At 37.7% G+C, this 26779-nt stretch overlaps 1 protein-coding gene across 11 annotated transcripts in view; it reads right to left on the bottom strand.

The window, feature by feature from the left end:
* Positions 1-26779, bottom strand: part of LOC131237412 (DExH-box ATP-dependent RNA helicase DExH7, chloroplastic) — a 186558-nt gene that overhangs the window by 45579 nt on the left and 114200 nt on the right. For 10 of the 11 annotated variants that reach the window (XR_009167227.1, XR_009167230.1, XR_009167226.1 and 7 more), the window contains 4 exons: positions 25496-25600; positions 7867-8007; positions 7642-7731; positions 6885-6941 (listed from right to left, as the gene is read on the bottom strand). Coding sequence is in view for 6 of the 11 variants with exons in the window: in XM_058235151.1 (XP_058091134.1) it covers positions 6885-6941; positions 7642-7731; positions 7867-8007; positions 25496-25600 (393 nt within the window). In the remaining 5 variants the exon portion in view is untranslated. The remainder of the gene's footprint in view (positions 1-6884; positions 6942-7641; positions 7732-7866; positions 8008-25495; positions 25601-26779) is intronic. The other variant, XM_058235149.1, reaches the window with a different exon arrangement.

The raw sequence follows: 26779 nt of genomic DNA on the forward strand, positions 1-26779 counted from the left end.
TTTTCGATTAAGCTGATATATATTTTTTCCCTTTTATAATATATTTTTTAACTTATTAACGGGTTGGATCTCAAATAAACATCACGGTGGACCTTAGGAAGGTTTCAACGGTGGATATCACTTTCTCCACTGTTTTCTGTAGTGGGGTCCATTACAGATATTTTTCCGCCTCGTTATTTGACTCATGTCCTAAAATGATATCTCCAAATGAATGGACCGTGTGGATATAACACATTCATCATAGTGGGACCCACGTAACTTGGTGACGTTACTTCAGTAGCTATCTCGCGACTCAACCTGTCAGTAGCTAATCCGCGTAAAAAAAAGAAAGGCTCGAACGACCTTTACTTTTGAAGCAGAGAGGGTTCCGGCTTCCAGAACCCTAAAATTTCTCCCAAATCGGCGGAACCCTAAAATTTCTCCCAAATCGGCGAAGATGTCTCAGGATTTCTCTCCAAAATCGGAGATTTTATTTGTGGAAACCTAGGAATGATGCTTCAATTCGAATGGCCGGCCAAATGGAAGCTTCCGATCATGGCGATCTCTTCTACAGGTACCGAAATCCACCCTCTAAATTTTTTTCCCAATTTTTTTGGATGATGATGTCCGATATCGTCAAAATATCGTGCGATATCGACGATATATCGGCCGATATCTAGATTTTGGGTTTTTTGGTATCTTCCGGGGGTTATCGCGAGTGTATCGTCTCGCAGGGGTGCGATAACGATAATATCGGCCGATATATCGGCCGATAGTATCGATATTTCGAACACTGGGTCAACTAGTTGGCCAAACCATTCAGGTCAGTAAAAGGGGCCTAATCCATGGGTCAACTGGTGGGCCAAACCATTTGGGTCAACAAAGTGAGCCTAGTAGCTCCATATTTAAGATTTACAATAAATTGCAATCTTTAAATTTGAATTTTGAATTTGAAATAATAGTCCAACAATCAATGGAATAGTTGACCTTGATTGTAGGGAGTGAATTAGTATTGCTTGTAAGGAGTAAATTAGTCTTAAGAGTTTGAATTTGAAATAGTTTGTTGTAATTATTGTGGAATGCCACAATTACTCATGTATCTCTCAACCATTGAGTAAAGGAAGAGGAGAAATTTCCTAAACAATCATTTGTTTGATTGCAAGCAGGGTCAATCGGTCCATCCTCGAATTTGGAATAGCTATCTTAATCATCCAAGTACAGTCGTATCACAATCTAAGCCTTTAAGGAGGCATCATGGGCATGGATGCATAAAATACCGACTAAGGCCTTTTGTTGGCTTTTGTGCCCTCAAAAGCCAATCAATGAAACTTCGTTTCTAGACCGATTCATACTAAAAGAAACCCTTAAGGAGGTATCACAGTGTGATTCACATTGCATTGATGCATACATAGCCTATCAGTCTTTATGCATCTTATGGGTATGTTTAATTATATAGCTTGGCTTAATCCAAGAGTCTATTCATAACATTGTAGCAAACCAAGTGCATTGGCTCAACAAGTGACATAGATGGATGTCACATTGGAGCTCCTTGACATCAGAAAGGTGACCACAAAAAATAATGGGCTTGGGCAGCACGTTAAGAAGGTTGTCATGGTACTAGATGGCTACTACAGCAATGATTGGCTAGTTCATAGCCAGTTGGAGTTGGCCACTCACATTAGTACATGAGTATGCACAATAGGTTCAGTTGGCACATCGAATTGGGCTCACTGTGAAGGAATGCACTTTGGTCTCAATAGGAGAGCATTCACTTCCACTGTTGTCCATCCCCTATGGATGGCCCAGTGGGAACACTTTATATCCCAGGAAGTTTTAATGCAATAAAGTAAGCTCAAACATGGGGAAATACTTATGTATTATTGGGACTTCTGAAAGAAATTCTATAGGCCAACATTCTTGCAAATGAGATCCATAGGGTAGTCTTTTCACACAAACTGTATCACCAAGGAAAAGCATTATAAGTAATTGACATAGTGAGCCATCTTTTGCATCCAAAGGATGTTTCAAAAGGTTTTTTGAAAAGGAAAACAAAGTGTCTAAATGTTTTTGTAAAGGAAAAACTTAAGCTTTGGAAGAAAGAGGTTCTTGGAGTGAGGGAGGAAAAGTATGACATAATGGTGGAAGAAATTCATGAGCTTGGCCTATTAGAAGAGGGAGGTAACTTATCAATGGAAGATAGAACAAAGTATCAATGGAAGATAGAACAAAGAGGGTTGATCTCTCTCTTAGACATGAACTCAAGGCTAAAGAAGAGGAAATTAAATGGCACCAAAGATCTAGAGTGTTGTGGCTCAAAGACAAAGACAAGAATACCCGCTTCTTCCATAGCATTGTTAGCGCCCATGCTCAAGGTAAAAGAATCTCCAGTTTGGTAGTTGGCAAGATTACAACTTCGGATAAAGGCAAGATCTACAATTCTATTGTCTACAAGTGTTTTTGGTCCAATGAGTTGTGGGAGGTTGAGGCTCGATAACCTCAAGTTTCACAAGATGTCTGATGAGGATGCCTCTTTTCGCCAAGCACCTATTTTAGAGGAAGTAGTAGCAGCTATACACTCGATGTGCGGGAATAAGGCCCTTAGCCCCGATGGATTTCCTATCCTTTTCTTCCAGAAGTTTTGGAACATCATTAAAAAGGATGTGATGGATTTTTTGGCAGAATTCTTCAAGCGGGCCATCTATCTAACGAGCTTGAAGCTTATTTCATTGCCCTTATCCCTAAAGTGGAGGGGGCGAGCAAATTAAAGATTTCATGCCTCTCAGTCTTATAGGGAGTCCATACAAGCTTTAGGCAAAGATTCTTACTTCAACGTTCAGGGGCTTATTATCTAAAGTTATCTTAAAAAATCAAGGTACTATCCTAGAAGGGAGATAGAATCTTGGTAGCTCATTGATTACCAGTACAAGTAGAAGATGAGTGGGCTAGTCTATCAACAAGATATAGAGAAGGCATACGATCACATGGACGGGGAATCCTTGGATTATATGCTCGATAGGGTGGGCTATGGTAAGAAATGGAGGGGATGGATTAGATCTTGTGTGTAATCTCCTTCCTTTTCTATTCTTGTAAACGGGTCTCCTAAACGGTACTTCAAAGCCTTTAGGGGGCTCAGGCAGGGTGACCCTCTATCCCCTTATTCGTTATTATCAGAGAGGCCCTTAGCATGATGCTATGTAATGTTGTGGGAAACGGGTTGTTTGGTGGTTTCAAGGCATCGAGTGTCCAGAATTATATTAGCCACCTCTAGTATGTGGATGGCACATTGCTTTTTGTGAGGTGGATGCAGCTGCAGTTGATAACCTTTGGAAGATAACGGTGTGTTTCGAAGCTGTTTCTGGGCTGAAGATAAACGTGGCAAAATCTAAAATGCTTAGAATCCATCTTAGGGAAGAGGAACTCAATAGTTTTGCTAGAATATTCTGATGTAAGTTTGGATTTTTCGCTTCTACATATCTAGGGTTGCCTCTTTACATCAAGAAGTTAGCAAAACATCTATGAGATAGGGTCATCGAGAGGATTGAGAGGAAATTAGCTTCTTGGAAGTGTCAACATTTGTCATTGGGATGCCGCCTAACTCTCCCCAAGGGGTGGTTTTTTCCAATATGCCTGTCAATTTCATGTCTCTATTAAAATACTCTAAATATGTGTTGGCTAGAATTAAAATTTGAAGCGACTTCCTTTGGAAGGGTACTAGCGAAGGAAAGAAATTTCATCTTCTCATATGGGAAGAGGTTTGCAAGCCGATTTCGATGATATGAATACAGGCTATGGAGGTAGATGCTAGCTACTAAGTATGACACTCAGGAGGGCGGTTGGTTCATGATGGCTCATCATTGTAAAGGGCCCAAACTATCTGGAAAGTGGCGGCGGCGGCAACAGAATATTTAATTTGAAGGGGAATTTCTTTTGCTCTTGGGAATGGGTCTCAAATCCGATTTTGGGTCGATGTGTGGTGCGGAGATCATGCGTTGCAAGACCTATTCCCTATAATTGCTTGTCTCGCTCCCAACCGATTCATTTTAGTGGAGGATTGTTTTTCTATAGTAGGGGGTTCAGTGGTGTGGGCTCCTTGCCACAAGAATTTGTCGAAGGTCGAAATCGAGTTCACAAGTCTTTTAGAAATCCTAAGTCAAGATTGTTGATTGAGAAGCATATTCGACTGTTTGGTTGAGAAACCCTTCCAAGAAGTTCTTGGTTAAGTCTTTGTTTAGATATATTTTTGAGCCGTGCGCCAACTCCCCCCTCATCTGTTCCATCATTGGTTCTATGGAGCGCACCCCCCCACCCCCTCCCTTGTGTCATAGTTTTTTCGTGTGGTTACTAGACCGAAAGAGGATTCTCACGTTATATAATCTTCAGAAAAGGCCCTTCATTCTTCCAAATATTTGTTTGGTGTGTATGGATAATGAGGAAACGAACAACCACCTCTTCATTCATTAGCCTTTCGTTGGAAAGGTTTGAAGTCATTTCCTTACTTTGTATCATACCGATTGGGTGATTCCACAATTCATGGAGTACTTTGGGCCTGCAATGGAGGCGTTAGCAAAACAAGGAAAGCCACTTGGAGATTGATTATCATGGTTGTTTTACGGGTTAACCAGGGGGAGGGGGGGCTAGAAATGGGCGTTGTTTCAAGAATGTTTGTGAGGGAGTCGAGGAGGTTAATATAAAAGATTAATATCTAGTCGCGGAATGGGCTTTTAAGGTAAAGGCCGCTTCGGCTGGCCAACCTTTTTTAGTCCTTTGTCTTTCACTTTTTTATTGTATTCTTTTCTTGCTTCTCGTGAGCTTTTTAATAAAGTGGTTGTTATCTGTGGGGAGAGAGAGAGAGAGAGAGAGAGAGAGAGAGAGAGAGAGTAAAAGCTAGAAATAGAGATATCTCTTGGGCTTCCACTCTCTAGTTGTTCTATGGTTGTAATAGGGAGTCCTCATGGTATCTTGGCAGCCTATTTCGCAGATGATTCCTCATCATCTTAGTGCCTTATTTTCTTTTCTTTTCTTTTTTAGCTTTGGGGGTTGGTGCTTCAACCTTTTTAATAACATTATCATTGCCATTCAAAATAAAGGTATTTTTCAAAATTGATCTTTTCATGAGCAATCCATACTGGACCAAATGGATAAAGATGAAACGGGGTAGGAGCCTAGATTCATGACTTTAATAAGGTCCAATTTAATATGTGGACCCTATCATTATAGAGTCCCCTGAAGTGATCTCCAACTCCAACAGACGAAACTCAACAAATGGGTAGAGCTCTAGAAAAGGTGTACAAATAGCGGTCAAAACTGATCTTTTCATGAGCAGTCCATACTAGACCAAACGGATAAAAACAAAACCAGGTAGGCGCCTAGACTCAAGACTTTAATAAGGTCCAATTTAATATGGAGACACTATCATTATTGAGTCCCCAGAAGTGATCTCTGACTCCAACAGACAAAACTAGACACATGCGTAGAGAGTTCCAGCAAAGGTGTATAAAGAGCGGCTCCTAAGCACTCATCAAAGCACTCTGGTCTACCGAAAACATAACAAGATAGTTCTGATGCCATATTTTCCAAGCCAGTTAGCTCAGCAATTTGGATATGCACAAGGGCAAATCAGCTCCCTTAATATCTACTTGAGGTATATTGCAATCTGAATGAGGCCATGGCTGCTTGGGACAACTTTTGCTTAAATGCTTTAGACACACATAAGATTCTGAAGGAAGAAGCTGACAGAAATAGGAAATGAGACACTAGGACTTTTCTTTTCTTTTCTTTTCTTCTTAAACACCAAAGAATGAAAATTAACCCCATGATATGATTGATTGATGGAGTCTTTGTTGCCTCAAAGCTGTTTTTCAAGCAAAACAACCGGCACACGATGATATGCACACCTCATGATAAGCAGATTCACATGCATCTAGTACACATTGATTAACAAGAAATTGTGGATAACCAACCACATCAATTGATTTAGGCTATACTCCATGGATTTTCTGCATAAATATTTATAAAAATAAAAATAAATAAAAAAAATAAAAACACACATCACAGACAGAACTCAATAAAACTAACAGATGATACCTCGTACAACGTAGCAATTGCCGAGGTAATTGCTTCATCACGTGGAGGTTCTATTGCCTGGAAACACCCATATTTAGTTAACTAATTAAACATGTCAGCCTGATGAACTTTCTAGAGAAACGAAATACAAAAAGTAACATCAATTTATACATAATATTAAAGTAAAAACAGGGGAGATGGCATAATAATCTAAGTAATAGCTCTGGAGATGGGTCACAGACAGCTTGTTTGCAAATTGATCTTTGGATCTCATTTTTCAGCTAAGCCTTAAGAAGAGCTAGCTGGACGACGGTCTGGATATAACACATAGATCATACATAACTTGGTGACGCCAACACATCAGCTAGGGCGGTACTGGATTTTGATTAAAAAAGGGTGGGGTTGTGGATTGGCTACTGACTGACGTCACCAAGTTTCGTGGGCCCCACCATGATGTATGTTTTGTATCCACACCGTCCATCCATTTGGAGAGAACATTTTATCTATGAACCTAAGAATGACTAAGATTCAAAGCTCCAATGGACCCCACCATAGAAAGCGGTAGAGATAGTGACGCCCACCATTAAAAACTTCTGAGGGCCACAAAAGTTTTCGATTAAGCTGATATATATTTTTTTCCTTTTATAATATATTTTTTAACTTATTAACAGGTTGGATCTCAAATAAACATCACGGTGGACCTTAGGAAGGTTTCAACGGTGGATGTCACTTTCTCCACTGTTTTCTGTAGTAGGGTCCATTACAGATTTTTTTCCGCCTCGTTATTTGACTCATGTCCTAAAATGATCTCGACAGAACTCAATAAAACTAACAGATGATACCTCGTACAACGTAGCAATTGCCGAGGTAATTGCTTCATCACGTGGAGGTTCTATTGCCTGGAAACACCCATATTTAGTTAACTAATTAAACATGTCAGCCTGATGAACTTTCTAGAGAAACGAAATACAAAAAGTAACATCAATTTATACATAATATTAAAGTAAAAACAGGGGAGATGGCATAATAATATTCTGAAGGAAGAAGCTGACAGAAATAGGAAATGAGACACTAGGACTTTTCTTTTCTTTTCTTTTCTTCTTAAACACCAAAGAATGAAAATTAACCCCATGATATGATTGATTGATGGAGTCTTTGTTGCCTCAAAGCTGTTTTTCAAGCAAAACAACCGGCACACGATGATATGCACACCTCATGATAAGCAGATTCACATGCATCTAGTACACATTGATTAACAAGAAATTGTGGATATAAAAAAAATAAAAACACACATCACAGACAGAACTCAATAAAACTAACAGATGATACCTCGTACAACGTAGCAATTGCCGAGGTAATTGCTTCATCACGTGGAGGTTCTATTGCCTGGAAACACCCATATTTAGTTAACTAATTAAACATGTCAGCCTGATGAACTTTCTAGAGAAACGAAATACAAAAAGTAACATCAATTTATACATAATATTAAAGTAAAAACAGGGGAGATGGCATAATAATCTAAGTAATAGCTCTGGAGATGCATGTGGGGAGAGAGAGAGAGAGAGAGAGAGAGAGAGAGAGAGAGAGAGAGAGAGAGACCTTTAACAAAAATGACGTTATATCACCAAGAGAAAGTGACTTAATTTGTAGACACAATTCAACCAATGGCAGTCGTAACATCTCAGGTACCTTGAACATTGAAACAACATATAAAATGAGATTTGTATATACAAATTTTAATAAAAACAATGTTGGTTTGGAATATGAGATGACAAATTGAACATAATGGAAGCCTCAAACACAAAGAAAGAGTGAAAGTGATACCTGGTATGGGCGCATGAGTTTCTCAAATCTATGGCATGTGTACAAGCAAAAGCAGATTCCTGGTTTTACACGCCCGGCTCTTCCTCGCCGTTGCCTTGCATTTGCCTGTGAAATCCAGTCCTCCACCATACTTGACATTTTCTATCATTAACAAAAGATGTTAGGACCAGCGGCAGATAGGATGAATTCAAATTTGTGAAGAATAACTAACTTGAAATCGTTAACAATTGAATTAAAAATACAATGCTATGTTCTTCTTCTTCTTTTTCTTTTTTATATTTCTGTTAGAAAGCAGTGAACTTTGACAGAATGATTGTTCTCTTATTTGGTACTCCAATGCTCTCAGCATGAATGGAAAAGATATGCTGAACATTGGAGAGAATTGACTAGACCTACCATTTAGGAGGTACTAATGAGAAGAAACTAGTAGTCCCCGAAGCCCGATAGTAATATATAGAAAACACATGCTAACAGAATGTACGCAATTCAACAAAGAGCACAATAGTTCGGAACATTCTGCAAATAGGCTCCCAATAAGATGATACCTAATTGATTTGACTATTTCAACTGCAAGTTACTGCAGACAAATTGGCCATCTCATTTAACAACAATAGCAAAATGAGTTCAATAAGTGCAAGCTCACGAAAGATGAATACAAATCATACTCACTGGCTCCAGTAATTTGCAACGACATATTGTCAAACACACGAGTAAAGTTTGCAAACATGTGAGTTGTGACATCCCAGGAAAAAATACAATGAGATCCCCAAAAAAGAAGTGCGGAAGACATCATAAAAGTGAGCAAAAACTGGAATGCCAAGAAAAACAAGTGCAGAATAAATTGCCTGCTCATGAAGGAGATGAATACACCATGTGAAGAACCATGAATAAATGCCACTAGTTTTTACCTCAAAGATTTAAAAAAACACAAAAAAAAAAAAAAAAAAAAAAAAAAAACCTGACCAAGAGGCAACAAGAATTCTGGAGATTCTAAGATTTATGTGGATTAATGTAGGCATCAACTGCTAGAAATGTGATGTGAATGGGCATGCAGAATTATCCATTAAGAAAATATTGCAACTAGCAGGGTAGGCTGGCCATGGCAACAATTGGTTTCCATGGGACCTGTAGAACAAGAATCAATAAGCCAGGGAGAATTAGTCAACAACCACACTGCAGCACATCCAGCATGCACATGTAATGCAGGGAGAGACAGGCAGCAGGCACTAGTCAATGGAAACTACAAAAGGTAACTGGGGAGCGGAAGCTCACTAAGTTATGAGGACAAAATATCTATACTAAGAAAGAGTTTATGAGCTCTACAAGAGTGGGTCTATTTGCACAAGATGCAACATCTCAACTGACCTGACATATTAAACCAGAGGACCTATACCCCTTTAAGACATAAGGATCTTAGATCTCCTAACAAAATCATACTGGACTAAGCCCACCCCCCAAATACAAATTAGACATGATATCAAAACAAGTAAATCATTTTTGCATATTTAACCACGTACCAAAACCTATTTGTCAATTTACCAAACAATTAGAGAATGCAGAGCAGAATTAACTATAGTTGCACAAAAGCTGGAAGCGAAGCGGCAGCTGGGAAGCGCCTCTTTCGAAGAAAGAGGGGAGCGAGAGTCTGAAGCAGGGATTGTAAGCAGGAGCAGGACCCAGTTAGAAGGATCCTGCAACTAAGGAATTAACCAAAATGCCAAAAGAAAAGTTCCTAGAGTGAGATTGAGAAGGAGAGAGAGAATACAAGGGGAGAGAGAGAGAGAGAGAGAGAGAGAGAGAGAGAGAGAGAGAGATAGAGAGAGAGAGAAGGATCAAAGAGGTGATGACACCCCTAGCCACTCCCTCATCACTGGGGCTTTCATAATATATGTGAATGTACACACATGAACCCCCACACTTAAACTTATACATAAACCAAAGCCTATTAACGTAAATTCTATTCTAACACATCAGCTTTAAGGACTAAAGGGGAAAATAATAATATGAAACAATAGCAACAATAATCTCCATGTGAAATGGGCCACACATGAGATCATTATGTCCATCTTGGTCCACTGAAACTCAAGCCTTAAACTGGAACATATATATCATGAATACCTGTCTTGACAAAGAGAATCTAAATGCATGCAACCAAGAGCCTCAATGAACACATTTGCCAACTAATCCCGAGACTTTAGGGACAACGTGCAAATTTCCTTACTCGCAACTTTTTCTCTAATAAAGAAACAATCAATTTCGATATGCTTGGTTCTCTTTTGATAAACTAGATTATTGGCAATATGTGAAGAAAGTTGATTATCACAATATAGCCCCATGGGAATATCAACCATAAACCCTAATTCACTAATCAACGTCTTCAACCAAACAAGTCACATGTAAAATGAGCCATTGACCTATACTATACCTCTACACTTGAACGGGCCACTACACTTTGCTTCTTACTTCTCCATGTAACCAGGTCAGGTCCTACAAAGGTACAATAGACTATAGTATAACTTTTGTCAGATGTGGAACTAACCCATTCCGCATCTGAATAACCTTCTACTTAAAGATGGTCAATGTGCCTACACGAAATACCATGACTGGAAGCTCCCTTCAAGTTTTTGAGCATACGAGACATGGTTTCCATATGAGGAACACGGGGAACCTGCATAATTTAACTTACTACACTTACAAGAAAAGTGATATCGGGTTGAGTAATCATTAAGTAAATCAATTTTCTAGTGAGATGATGATGTCTTCCCGGGCATTGTGCCCATAAAAAATAACACAGCCAAAAGCTTCCTACAAGTATTTGAGTATACAAGACACGGCTTCCATATGAGGGACATGAGGAACCTGCAAAAATTAACGGACTACACTTGTAGGAAAAGTGATATTGGCTTGAGTTATCATTAAGTAAATTAATTTTCCAACGAGATGACGATGTCTTCCTAGATCATCATTCAATTCTCCCTAACCCATACAAAGCCTCTTATTTAGGTCCATAGGAGTTTCGACTAGTTTGGCTCCCAAAAGACCTGTCTCGATCAATAAATCCATAACATATTTCTATTGCGAAAAATTAAATACCACCTTAGATCTTGCTACCACAATAACTAGAAGTATCGAAGACAACCCAACCCAAGTCCTTTATATAGAAGTGCGATTATGAAAATGTGTCAACTTGCCAATACCCATACTATCATTACCGGTGACAATGATATCATCCACATTCAATACCAAAACAATGACGTGTGCTTCACCTTGCTTTATAAAGACAAAGTGGCCAGCCTAATTCTGTTTCATCCCATATCCTAATACCACTTTATTGAATTTGTCGAACGAAGCTCTTGGATATTGTTTTCAACCATTAATCGACCTCATAAGATGGCAGACTTTCTCTAAATCCCGTTGAGCAACAACACCATATGATTGCTCCATATAGAATTCTTCAGTAACCCATAATGAAACACAATCTTCACATCAAGCTGGTATTAGGGTCAATCCAAATTTACGGCAATCGAATCGATTACACGAACATAATTAAGCTTTGCCACGGGAGAAACTGTTTCGAAATAGCAAAATCTTAGGGGTCTGAGAGTACCCTTTCATGACCAACCGAGCCTTCAAGTGTTCCATTGAGCCATTAGGATTTCACTTAACCATATACACCCATCAAACTCAACCGTGCATTTTCCAGCTGGTAAGTCAACTAGAATCTAAGTTTGATGGTGATGGTGATGGTGATGGCGATCAATCATCTCATCTTCCATTGCTCATTTCCATCCAACATAACTTAGAGCTTCCTGGAAAGAATAAGGAACAAACACAAACAAGTACAATAAATTTGAGAAAAGACAAGGGTAAATCATCAAAGGAAACAAAATGAGAAATAGGTTGTTGAGTGCAACAACATATACCCTTGCAAGGAGCGATAAGTATGTCACCTTCATTAGATGCTAAAGGAGATTCAGAAGGAAGATGATCTTCAAACGGAGCAAGATAATTGGTGGAAGCTCCAATTAGATGAACTTCATTACCACACTGGGAACATCTAGAGTAGTCTTGCAGCAGTTGGAACTAACCATTGTACAAGCATTTCATCCGATGCAAGTACTATGTCGGGCACAAGGGGAAGAGTAACAAACAGCTCTCCAAACTGTAATGACTTATCGACTTTAGAAAAATAAGAAGTAATGTTAAAGAACGTGACATTAGCTGAGAGTCTGAGACATAACGTTTGTGAGAAACAGGATTGTGGCATTTGTATCCTCGTTGGGTACATGAGTATCCAAGAAAGAGACACTTGATAACCTTTGGTTCTAACTTCTCAAGAAGATTATCTAATTGATTCACAAAACACGCATGCCCAAACACTTTGGAGAGGATAAAACATAGGAATACCAGGATGCAAATCAAAAAGGTGATATACTACCTTTCCAAAAAAGGTGATTTGTTATCCAAAACAAATGGAGGCATTCGATTTATTAAATGGCATGCAATTAAAATTGCATCCCACTAAATTATTTGAGGAATCTTCATACAAATTGCAAAAGCCCGAGCAACCACTATTAAGTGCCGATCCTTACATTTAGTGACACCATTTTGTTGTGGTGTTTGTACACGAGGTTTGGTGAATAATGCCATGAGGTGAGAGGTATGAATTAAATTCATGAAAATACATATTCCCCAGCATTATCTGAAATTCTTTGAAGCAGGAAAACATTTCACAACTATTTTTCATTAAATATAACCAGGTAATGTGGGAATAATTGTCCATGAAAATAATGAATTACTTGAGATCAAATGAGTAATACGAACAAGACCCGATACATCATTAATGTAGAAAAGAGAAATGGCTATCACACCTGCACAAGGCGTAAAAAGGAGAGTTTGTGATGCTTGTCTCTGCAAACTTCACATTCTAACTCAGACAGATAAGACAATGATGAAACAAGAAACTTTAAACTACTCAATGAAGGGTGACCAAGCATACAATGCCATTGATGAAGTGAAACATCTATCCATAACGCGGTGCCAATTACTCCATTGTCAAGATAATAAGGACAATTTGCTTCATGTCCTCCACTGATCATCCACTATGTCCTCATATCCTGAAATTCACAATAAGAGGGATAGAATGTAACAGAACAATTCATGTATCTAGTTAGCTTACTGACAACCATTGTTAGAAATATCCCCAATATTGTCTTTATCTCCAGCTCAACGATACCGATAACACTAGTGGTCTCAGAAATTCCAAGTATCAGTAATGTATCGCCAATATTTTTGACTATGTAAATTCCATGTGTCACTTGTATTGCCAATGTATCGATATCGCCAATGTATTGCCAATATTTTCAGTTGTGTATATTCCAAGTGTCATTTGTATTACCAATGTATCGATATCGCCAATATTTTCGACTGTGTAAATTCTGGGTGTTGCCAGTGTTCGAAATATCGGTATCGCACAATGTATCGCACCCTTGGGATACAGATACGTATCGGTTATCGCACGGGATATATCGTTTGTATCAAATAGTTTATCGCACTTTTTGGGAAACATGGGGAAACATTGGGAAAATGGTTGAATTTTTTAATGAAACTTTGAGGATTGTTAAAAAGGCCCTTAATACACACTTTTAAATCATAATATCTCAAAAAAAAGATGCACATAATAAATTTCCTTTGTATAAGTTCGTAAGTTATGCGATGTTTAACTGAACTAACGCAACTATTTTTAAATTGAACGGTGCAGATATTGTTCTAATATGATCTAATATGATCTATAAAAATAGATGAACAGTGTAGATATAATAAATACATCACTTTGGGCCCATGTAACTTTGATCTCCTTTGAACCGTTCATGCAACTGGAGCTCGAGGAGCATCGGTGCTCGTCTTTGCACGTCACGGACGCGGATTGCGTCCTACCCTTGCCTGTCTCTAGCCCCGAACCGAATGGGCAGTTCTGTGGGTTGGGCCCACCTTGAATGTATGTGATCTATACACCCCATCCATTCGTTTTTCCATCTAATTTAAGGGGTTGAGCCAAAAATTGAATCATATCCAAAGATCAAGTGGACCATACCAGAGGAAACAGCAGGGATAATGATATCCAACGTTGAAACCTTGTTAGGCCCAACAATGATGTTTATTTGTCATCCAACCTATTCATAAGATCGTACAGACATGGATGAAGGGAAAAAATAAATATAAATTTGACCCAAAATTGATGTGGCCCCCAAGAAATTTTCGACGGTAGACGTTCAATTCAACTGTTTCCTATGGTGTGGTCCACTTGAACATTGTATATGTTTCATTTTTGGGTTGAAGCCCTAGAATTATCTATTAAAATAGATGGACGGAGCAAATAAAATACATAAATCATGGTGGACCATACAGAGTTTACTCAGCACACTAAGCGTAGTGAGTTACTCCGTACGGTAATTGGATTGCGTACTGAGTTACTCAGTATGTTTTTATCGTACCGAGTAAACTCAGTTGGGCCTACTATGAATTTATGTGGTTTATCCACACCGTCCATCCATTTTTACAGATAATTTTAGGGGTTGATCCCAAAATTGAAGTAAATACAAAGCTCAAGTGGACCATTACATAGGAAACAGTGTGGAATAATGATTTCCACCATTGAAACCTTCCTAGTGTCTAAAGTAATTTTTATTTGTCATCCAACCTGTTCGTAAGATCACAAAGACATGGATGAAGAGAAACCACAAACTTCAACTTGATCCAAAACTTCTTTGGCCTCCAAAATTTTTTTAATGGTAGAGGTTCAATCAAACTGTTTCTTGTGGTGTGGTCCACTTGAGATTTTAATTTGCTTCGTTTTTGGGTCAAGCCCTAAAATTATCTTTTAACATAGATTAACGGAGTGGATAAAATAAATAAATAACAGCGGACCCCACACAGTTTACTCAGTACCCTAAGGGTACTGAGTTACTCAGTACGCAATCCGCTTCCAGCGCGGATTACTGAAGCCACATCACCAAGTTACGTGGGTCCCACCACGATGTATTTTTTCTATCCACACCGTCCATCCATTTGAACAGATCATTTTAGGGGTGAGCCAAAAAATGAGTTAGATCCAGAGCTCAAGTGGACCCCACCACAGAAAACAGTGGAGAGAGTGACGTTCACCATTAAAAATTTCTTGAGGGCCACAAGAGATGGATGATTAAGATGATATTTGTGTTTTCCATTATTCCATATCTTTCTGGACTTATGAATAGATTAGATCACAAATAAACATTATGATGGGACCTCAAGAATGCTACAAGTTTCAATGATGGGCGTCACTCTTTCCGCTTTTTTCTGTGGCGGGGTCCACTAAAGATTTATATCTACACCATTGTTTGTGTCATGCCCTAAAAAATTATTTCCAAATTAATGAACGGTGTAGATATGACACATTACCGTAGGACCCACAGAACATGGACACCACTTTATATGATTGTACATTGAGTAACTCGGTACGCTTAGCGTACTGTGTAAACTCATGTGAGGTCCACCATGAGTTATGTATTTTATCTGCTCCGTCCATACATTTTAATAGATAATTTCAGGGCTTTAGCCCAAAAAATAAACCATATACAATGTTTAAATGGGCCACACCTTACAAAACAGTTGAATTGAACATCCACCGTTGAAATACCATTTTTGGCCACAAAAGTATTAAATTTAGATGACTAACAAACATCACTGCAGGGCCCATATGATCTTATTAAATTCGTATTTTCCTTTAATCCATGTCCATATGATCTTATTAACAGTTTCGATGACTGATAAACATCACTGCAGGGGCCAGAAAGGTTTCAACGGTGGAAATCAGAGTCACCACTGTTTCCTGTGGTATGATCCACTTCCCGTTCTAATTTTTGGGATCAACCCATTAATTTATATGGGAAAACAGATGGACGGTGTGGATAGACCACATACATTAAAAGTGTGCCCCAACTGAGTTTACTGAGTACGATAGGAGCGTGCTCAGTAAACCCCACCCGCGCCGATCCACATTTTCACACCCCCCCCCCCATCTTCTTCATTTTCCCTCTCTGTCACGAGCGCTCTCTCCTTCACACAGCGAGGTACTCTCTCTCTCTCTCTCTCTCTCTCTCTCTCTCTCTCTCTCTCTCTCTCTCTCTTTTCTAATTCAAAATTTTTTGATTTTCCACAACCCACGGCATCGGGGTGGGTTGTACTGGTGATATCGGCGATATCGACGATGTATCGCATGATGTCGACGATGTATCGCACGATATCGACGATAATATCGTACAATATCTGAAGTTTTGGATTTTTGGTATCTTCCGGGTGTTATCGGCGAAGTTTCGTCTCGCACTGGTGCGATACCGATATATCGGCCGATAGTATCGATATTTCGAACACTGGGTGTTGCTAGTATCACTAGTGTGTCAGAGATATTTCGATAATATCGTCAATGTATCAATATTGCCAAAAATATGTTTATTAAAAAATTTATAAAAAAAAATCCCATTTCAAACTTTTTATGGGCACATAGTTGTATGCAGTGTTCAATTTGTTGACGATAATATCGCGATATTGTTGTTATCGCAACATGGGCGATATTGAGACCACAATCTTACATTTCCTTTCGAGTTTTTGACAATTTCTTGGCGAAATATAGTGTGTTGTCAATATTTTGAAATATCAATGGATGTTTGGATGGAAGGTTGGATGGTTAGAGAGATGATTAGATGGATAGATGGGATGGATCAAATGGTTGGACTGATTTCTTACAATAGCACATGCTTCTAGGCCCTCATTAAATGGAAACTTATTGCGTATGCATTATTTTTGCAATTTTTTTATTCCTAAATATGCAAATATACGTATTTTCAATTGGATTGATTTCCCTAATGCTTCCTAGCATTTTCGATTATCGGCGATATTATTGGTGATATCAATATTGTCTTTGTATCCTCGGTCAGCAAAACTTGTAGTGATACTGATACTTCAAACATTGCTAACAACATACATAAAGAATATTTAGGAATATATATCACTGATGACGATGGAAATGATTTGGGTGGGATAAGTAGAATTCTCTAACTGAGACAAGACAATATGCTTACTAGTCATATATGGTCTAAAGCACTAAAACCAATAACCAACGAACAATTTCAAAGGTAGCGACATACATGGTTGAGCAAGAGTAGCGGTGGAGGACACATAGTTGGAGTGATCTTGTAGCAATTTGGCATACTCATTCTTAGACAAGGTAATTGTATCAACTACCGTCCTTGATTCAGAATGAGCTTGAGATGGGCTTGACTGCATAACCCTCAGAACCGTCATCAGAAGATCAAAGTTAATTTCCCTTAAGCTAGTTTACCAATGAGGTTCTAACACGGATGTATTATGTAGTGTTCAACCCCTATAGTGTATAGCATAAGCTACACAATACTTCTACTTTTTAATTAAAAAGTAGGGCAAATATAATAAATAGTAAGAATAAATGTAAAACAAAAAAAATAAAAAAAATAAAAAGACAGCCATAATACAGAAAAATAGATCACCCCTATTGGACAGGAAAATAGGCCACACCATAAAAACAATGGCCAACTGTGAGCCACCTAAGAAAATCAAGCCTATCCAACCATCAAGTGTGCCACGCCATAGAAAATAATGCACAGCCACCCAAACATCTCCATAGTCCATACAAAAAAAGACATTGCATAGCATGCTATACAAACACATTGCATAACAGCCGACTAAAACACACCATAGCAGGCCGCTAAAACAAAAACAAAAAATTGCATCGAAACCCCTATCCTATAACATAGCATAGCAACCAGACTCCTAAAATGGAAAATTAAAATTTTGAAAAATTCGAAAATAAAGCATAAATCTTCATCCGAAATGAAAGAGAACCCATTAATAGATATTCAAGGGCAAGAACATACCTCTATCAAGCTCAAATAGATATTCAATCAATTAAAAAACTGGATATGTTAGCTTTGTAGCCGTATAGATGTGAAAAGGGGGGAATCATTTTTTCCCATTTCAACTCCACTACTCTTGTAAATACAACAAATGGACCTTCTTCCATGATTGATTGATTGGCCAAAATCTTCTCTTCAATGGCTTTGTGGATCGAGATAATCAAAATATTAGGTTTCGAGGGTCGGGGGGTTACGTGCATTTTGTGTTAGGTTTCGAAACGTATGTTTTAAAGATTTTTTATGATGTGAGTTCTATACCATTTGCAAATAGTCACAAGTCAGCTATACACGTGGAGGCCCGTTTATAGATGGTTAAGATTGTTTGGCATTAGTACAAATACAAATATTTTCCATCTACAATAGGACCCACTATTTGTATGGCCTGGATAGCTCTACATCATTGTCACGTGTGAGAAGGATCACCACCATTTTACAATGACAATTGAACTAACAGCATTAAACTTTGTTTCTTTTTTTCAAAAAAAAAGTATAGCATACGTTACACATTACATAGCTTGTAGCGTATGTTGCAGCCACTGCAGAGTTGCATTCGCAACAAGGGAAATACGGTTGCACTATGTAATGTCGTAGCATACGCTACAAACACTATTTACAACATTGGGTGGCCCAAAATGAGAGCACTACCGATTGACATGACCAAGACCACAGCTACTATCTAAATTAATACTATGACCTCAATTATTTCTACCACCAAAAGTACCTAACTGTGAATCTCCACAATCAAATCGTTCACAACAACTGCGGCCACTAAGACTTTCACTATCTCTCCTACCAGAGGTAGAAATAAACTCCAATCGATCATATGTAAATAAACTCGATGCATTCACACTAATTGCACGATGAACACAAGCAAACGCCTCTATAATAGATGAAATTTCACTACCTCCAAGAATTTGAGCTAGAACGGGTTCAAATTTAGGGTGAAGATGAGAAAGGAATTTAGCAGCATGAAATTCCTTCTGTTGCCATCTCATTGTCTTATGATCATTCAACAAGGGCTGATATATGTTCAGTTCTTCCCACATACCACAATGCCAAATAATATTCACCTACACCCTTATCTCCTTATTGAAATGTAAAGAGGTTTTGAAGCAACTCATATATACAAGTTAAACTCTTCTCACCCAAATACATATCTTTCAAATTTTTCCAAAATTCCTTTTTCATTTTAATATTTGCACTAATATGTGGTTCTATGCTATTATTCCATAACAAATCTCTAACCTGAGCATCATCCACCACCTAATCTTCATAATCTGTTGTGCTTTTATCAGGCTTAATAGATGTGAGATTTTTAATTTCCTTCTTCCTATAAGAAACACTTCTACCAGTGTAGACCATTATAAATAATTCGCACCATTGAGTTGGTTTGATGTAATTTGAAGATACATTGACTCAGATGAAGTCAAAAGACTGCTCCTAGCATCATTATTGCCATCCAAATTAAAAGAAGAGATGAGATCAAATACACAAGGGAGAACTTGAAACCTTCAACACTTACTTTAAGAGAGGATAGATCAATGATCACCACCACACACCATACCTGCCGGTTGATGACGAATGTGAAGAACCCTTCACTTTTATTCAGTCTCTGCATCCTCACTTGATCTTAAAATCAGGACACAGATGCACAATGGCCCACTTTGAACCATCATGAATATTTGTATGAGAAAGTGGAACTCAAACACGTGGAACAATTACACAACCCACAATATGTTGGTTGAACAACGAATGAATGAGATTTGTGTAAATCAACCCCCAAACCATTTAGGCTTTCATCTTTTAGAGAGAGTGAGAGAGAAAAAAAAAAAAAAAAAAGAAGAAGAAGAAGCAAGATAAAGAGAGAAAGCTCAAAAGAGGTGGTGACGCCCCTAGCCTCCCTTATCATTAACGCTTCCATAGTTTACGTGAAAGTACAAAAATACCCCTCATGCTTAAGTTACTACATAAACCAATGCCCATTAACGTAGACTCTAGTCTAACAGATAACCTTTAAGAACTAAAGAGAACATAACAATATGAAACAATAGAAACTATAATCTCCATGTGAAGTAGACCACATGTGAATAGTGTTTGCAAAATCATTATCGACGTATGTATTGCACCCCTGGAATATGGAAACATATCAGTATCACAAGGGAAATATCACATGCATCAAGGAATGTATCGTTGTCCAAGGGAAACATTGGGGCAATCATAGAATTTTTCAATGAAACTTTAGGTTTTAATAGAGACATGATCACACACTTAGAACTCAAAACATTAAAAAAACAAAAAACAAGTATGCATAATTAGATTCCATTACATACGGTTTACAATATGCACTACAAAACAAAAGTGATGCACCTAATATCTAAAAAGTTCATGTAATTCAAAACACATACAATCCAAGCACCAAAAACAAACAATAAATCCAAAAACCAAAAAAAAAAAAGACAAAAATACTTCAGCAAAGTTTTAAAAATGAAAGGACATTTTAATTATTTTCACACCTTAATTTACAAATCAAAAATCAAAAATCAAAAATCAAAAATCAAAAAAATCAAAAATTCAAGAAAACATCTCCAATCTATAGATCGGCCTACACGTAGTGCCCATTGACTTTTTGAGACCCTAATTGCAATTTAAATAGGTAATAACGGAAGAATTTTGGATTTTCTCCAAAATCTCCCGCTTTCCACAAATTTGAGATTCCAAGCTTTAAATCCATGACCTTAAATGCAAAATATGCATAACCAAGATTTAGTAACTTTTTTCTACCAAAAATGAGCAAAACAGTAATGTGAAAACAAAGAACACAAAAATCTTACAGAAAGGGTTCCAGCCCTTTTGCACTCTTCAATCGCAATTTCTCCACCCAAACCTTGATTTCTCTCCAAACAACTCAAAAGAAGTTGTCAAAATCCTACCCAGTGTTTTAAATAGTGGTAGCATGATGCGTAGTGCTCAGCCCTCTATAGCGTGTAGAGTAAATACATAGCGTGTAGCGTAAGCTACACGATACTTCTATTTTTTAATTTAAAAATAGGACAAATATAATAAATAGTGAAAAAAAGGAAAAAAAAAATATAAAAATGCCTAAAAGATAATTTATTTTATCAATTATAAGCATGTTCAAAAAAGTTATTAGTTATCATTTATCAAAAGCCAATCCACATATATAAGCCAAATCAAATAATTATCACATCAACAACTTTCTAAGCAAACCACTTTAATTAATAATGTCTAATTGAAACCACAAGTCACAATTATGAAAAGAAATAAAAATCTCATAGGTTAAAAGTATCAAGTACGATACAAGTGTCACATTCCTCAACATTAGAAACAAAGAAAATGTGAAAAGACAATAAAAAAACTAAAATAGTAAAAAAAAAAAATACACTGTAGCTTACGCTACGGACGCTACACGCTACGTAGCTGTAGCGTATGCTACGACCCCTGTAGCGTATGCTACGGGGGATTTACGCTATTTGGGACGCTACGTAGCGCTACGGCCACGCTACACTACGTAGCATATGCTACCGCTACGCTACGGGCGCTATTTGAAACACTGATCCTACCACAGAGGATTCCACCAAAAAAGGGGGAGGAAATGGAGTTTTGGGAGATTTTTTTCATATTTTTTAGTTTTTTGGAAGAGTGGTTTGTTGTCTCGATATTCTCCATACATATTGCATGTATCAATGATATCGAGGAATATTTGTAAACAAGCAGATATTTTCATTGTTCAAAGTATCCCCGATATTATTGAAATATTCATGATATTATCCATATCTCCAGCTCGGCAATAACAATAACACTGGTAGCGATACCAATAACGTAGGTAGTATAAGAAATTTCAGGCATCAGCGATGCATCGAGTATCACGAATGTATCTATATCGCTAATGTATCACCAATATTTTTGACTGTGTAAATTCCAGGTGTCGCTTGAATCGCCAATCTATCACTAATATTTTCAACTGTGTAAATTCCAGATGTCGCCTATATCGCTAGTGTATCGGCAATATTTCGATAATATCACCGATGTATCAATATCGCAAAAAATCCCCTTATTAAAAAAATCCATTTAAATTTTTTTCTGGGCACATGTTTGTATGTAGTGTTCAAATTGTTGACGATAATATCGTTATATTATCGTCATCACAACATGGGCGATATCGACACCACAACCTTTCGTTTCCTTTCCAATTGTCGATGATTTCTTAGCGTCTCTTGTGTTGTCGATATTCTGAAATATCGATGGATGTTTGGATGGAAGGTTGGATGTTTGGATGGAAGGTTGGATGATTGGATGGATGGTTTGATGGATAAATGGGATTGATGGGATGGTTGGACTGATTTCTTACGACAAGACATGCTTTTAAGCCCCCCAACAAATGGAAACTTATTATTTATGCATTCTTTTTGCAATTTTTTATTCCTAAATTTGGAAATATGTGTATTTTAGCATTTCCTAAAGTTTTGCTGAAAAATTCCATTGTTTTACCCATGCTTTCCTAATGTTTCCTCACATTTCCGATTACCAGCAATATCAATATTGTTTCCATATCCCCAGCTAGCAAAACTTGTAGCGGTACCAATGCTTCAAACACTGGATATTTTATGATATATTTGTGTATCGTTGATATATCGAATGGTACATACGATACTTTCGTCAATATCACGATATTGATAGTATGAACCGACATATTAGCCGATACCATCGAGACTACAAACACTGCAGATGAGATCATCATCGTCCATCATGGTCTCTTAACCAAAAAACATACCTAATGTACCCTTAAAAGTTTGAACAAAAAGCCCACAATGCATACAAACACATGCCTTACATTTAAAACCACTGGAAAGTTGAAACATACCTAGATCATATAGAAGATTGGCCAAATCCATTTAGAAAATGTCACAAGTATGTATTTAAGGATGTGACAAAAAGGTTTCAAGGAGGTAGGAAAAATTTTGCAACATATTAAAAACTAAATGAGAAAGAAACTTGTGATATTTGGATCATGCAAAAAAAAAAAAAAAAAAAAAAAAAAACAATAATACCATCTAGGATACTCATATATTGGTGGAAATGGAGCTTACTTCCCCAAGATTTAAGCTCGAATTCTACTTGAGTTTGAACTCTAGACACACTAGGCTATAGGCTCAATTAAAATAATATTAAGAAACATTTTTTTACAGGATTTCACTTGTGGATTGTTACAGAAACTGCAATATACACTCAATGATGATGCCCATACTAGGTAAGTACCAAGAAATCATAAACAAAACAATTTACACCTAACATAACTGGCTAATAACCATGTGTAGACCTCTCAATATAGTGTTTAGCTTATTAACCCATCCATCCTTGAAGAAGGGTCCTCATTTGTTTAAAGATGAGGGAGTTGTGAAATTTTTCCCAAGTACTTGACTCTGAGCCCAACCTAATGTTCAAGCCTAAGCCCAAGCTCAACCATAAACCAAGCCCAAATCACAGCCCAAGCCTGACCTTGAACCAAAACCTCATGCAAAACCCCCAAAATCCTCTCAAGTTGAGCTCAAAGTCATCTAATAGGTTTCAGAACCAGCCTAGCCCAAGATTGGGCCCACACGCCTTCTTCTTTTTTTCCAAAGTTTACCTTGGATGTGGAAAAAGCCTTCCACATTCCAGAGGTGCACAAAAAAATGGCTCCGGAATGCGGAAAAGTTGTTTCCGCATTCTAGGCCAGATTCAAAACTTTCTCAAGGCCTTGAATTCAACCCCAATTTCTAAGGTGTCTTGTCTCCAAACCCAATGATTCATATATCCATCTTGTATCTCATAAAGTGCTCATTCCAATGAGCCTAATTTCAGCTCAATCCGATCTACAGACGCGAAGATATAATTGAAAACCAAGTAGTGTGCAGATATTGGATGACTGTTGCAGAATAATAAATTTACCCAATTTGTGGACCCCATCTCCCTAATCTTAGGAATTTTCCTTCAAACCAAAACCATTAGTTAGCCTATTAAGTTAAGCTTTCATCTCCCGATTCCAATGCCCGAGTTTCAAACCCGGTCAAAACATAAGAGATGTGCATGCTAGATTGTGTAGGAAACAATTTCTGAAATTACCATCTTATCCCTGCATGGATATATATATATATATATATATATAAAAACCCAAAATTCAAATTTTTGTGACCTTATGACCCAATTATTGCTAAATAGCCCTAGGAGTCTTAGTTTGACCCCAATCTATCATTTTTTTAAAAGCTACCCCTCTAGCTACCTCATTGGTGAAATCCTAAAACTACCTCCTAGAACCTTCCAAAAGTTAGTTGACCCTCAAATCCCTACAAATTACCATCCAACCTCCCAATCAACATCCAAGATCTTGCCATTCATCAAACATCCACAACTTTTTATCCTTTAGAACGTCTCCAACTTTCCCTCAAATTACAACTCTACCACCCCCCTCCTCCATAAATAGGAGCCCTTGCTCCAAGAGAAGGGTCCTGGCTCTCCAAAAATCCCAACTCCCCATTGTCTATCTCTAGGTTCGTAAAATCTCATTCTTAGAAAATTTTCTGCAAGTCTTATGGAGAAGAAACATTAGCATGGAACTAAGAGCTTGGGATTCCTTATACCCCAAGGCCATGGAATACAGCTATACTCCTAGAAGTAGTGAGCCAAGGCTCCAGCAACCTTAGGGGAAAGAAGAATTCACCTGTTCTTTCTCCTTCCCCACTTCACTTTGAAGGCAACACAAGGTAAGACCCTCCTTCAACAAGCAATGGAATTTCAGCCCAAGCAGAACAAATTAAAGGTCCAAGCACAAACATTTTGAAGATCAAGCTTCCTACAATTCAAGAGAAGACCTTCAGGAGACCAAATTGCCACATTCCCAATCTCCTTCTTCATCCCAATTTTGACTTCTCTTCTGTTGTCTTTTTCTTACTTTTGGGAGACAACCAACGGTTCACCAAATTCCATCCATTGGAATCCCATTATCCTCCAGTAGAGACCATATCATTATGGGAGGAGTAGGGTGCCTAACCCCTTCCAATTCCATAATCATGGTCCTTACCCAGAAATTTGATACCGAGGCCAAACACATGTCAATTCTCCGAAAAACAAGGAAATTACCCTCGATTTTGGGAAATAAACAAAGATTCTAGCCATCCATGAAATACAACTTAAAAAGGCTAGTGGGGACTCCTAATTTGACAAAACCGGCTCTGCCATCTCAGCAGGGCTTTGTCGCTACATCAACGCCATGTGCATACCCCATGCCAATTCATTGCAACTGTCATACAGACTGCTAGATGAGGGCTTCCCTAATATAGACGATACTCTTCAAACAAACCTGAAATTTATAGGTTTATTAAGGAATTGTTACAAAATTAAACAACTTTACATAATTGGATGCATGGAACAATAAAATATCATAACTTACTGGGTTCATCAAATGCCATACATACAACATTCTAGAAACAAATGAAGGATATAATCTTGAAAGGAACTACTAGCATGAGCCTAATTTTGAATACCAACATTCCAAATAGCTTGTACAAGCGAAAAGGTTTTAAAATAATAATAATAATTATTATTATTATTATTATTATATAAAAAATAAATAAATAAAAAACCTTCTGGGGGTTATAGCGGTTCTCCTTGTGCTTTCCACAGTCAATTACATACACAACATCATCAATTGTTATGCTGGTTTCTGCAATATCTGTTGCAACAATAACCTGCAAAACAAGACAACCAGGGATTCCTCAATGTATATTTATTAACTCCATAGACATAGAAGTAAGAGAGTAAAAACTAAAGAGTGCATTATTCATACTTCCGAAGTGCCTTTTACCTTTCAAACAGAGAATTAGGCACTATAATAAATTCAGCTTAAATTATGTCCAGAACATACATCTCATACCAATACCTTGACAGAAAAAAAAAAAAAAAAAAAGGTCCCATATTTAGAAACGAATCAAATCCCACACCTGATCGCATGACGTTATGCAAGTCGTATTAACAAAACTAAAGTGAGGACACCATATCCCTTTATTTTCCTCTCAACTCTCTTCTGGTTTCAGTTCTCTAGGGGGCTGTTGGTAGATGCCTGAAAATGAGTTCATCTCATTTTAGTTCATCATAATTATGTACTAGATATCATGATCTCTAATACATAATTCCATTTAGTTAATAAAAAATTCGTATTAGAGATCATGATCTCTAATGTGTAATTATGATACACTAAAATGAGATGAATTCATTTTCAGGCATCTGCCAAACAGGCCCTAAATCACTCAAGGTTCAAGTTGGTATCAAAATTTTAAAGAGTATCCCATGGCCTTTCTCCTGGCCTCCTCTTCTTGTTTCGCATTCCTCGAACCATAAAGCTATTCAAGTTTCAAAATCGTATGAAAGTACAAAAAGAAATGTATTCAGAAGTTTTTGAACTATTGTTCCCTCGCTGAAAGAAGGTCATTTATTTCCCAAATTGATGAGGTTCGAGAGAACTCCAGGATAGAATAGGCGATTAGATGAAATTTATCCTTCCCAGATGCTTCGAAAGCTGGTCCAGCAACCTGTGGGCTGAATCGTATTCCCTAAATCCGCTAGCTAGAAGAAGCCGCCCTTTTCTTGACAACTAGAGCGGTAGTCCCCAAGAAAGAGGGTGTGGAACATACCGCGGATTTCCAGCCCATCAGTTTGAATGGAAGCATATACAAGATTATCACAAAAGTCTTGGCAGCCAAGCTACAGAAGGTGATTGATGCTGTGGAATCACTGATGCAGAGCGCCTTTGTCCCAGGCAGATCAATTCTAGAAGGCCATTTATGACAAATGAGGTAGTAGACACAAATAGGGTAACCAAGAGATCTGGTTTTTATTTTAAGGCTGATCTAGAACATGTATACAATTGT

Source organism: Magnolia sinica, chromosome 2 (assembly GCF_029962835.1).
Source record: "Magnolia sinica isolate HGM2019 chromosome 2, MsV1, whole genome shotgun sequence".
NCBI classification, from domain to species: domain Eukaryota; kingdom Viridiplantae; phylum Streptophyta; class Magnoliopsida; order Magnoliales; family Magnoliaceae; genus Magnolia; species Magnolia sinica.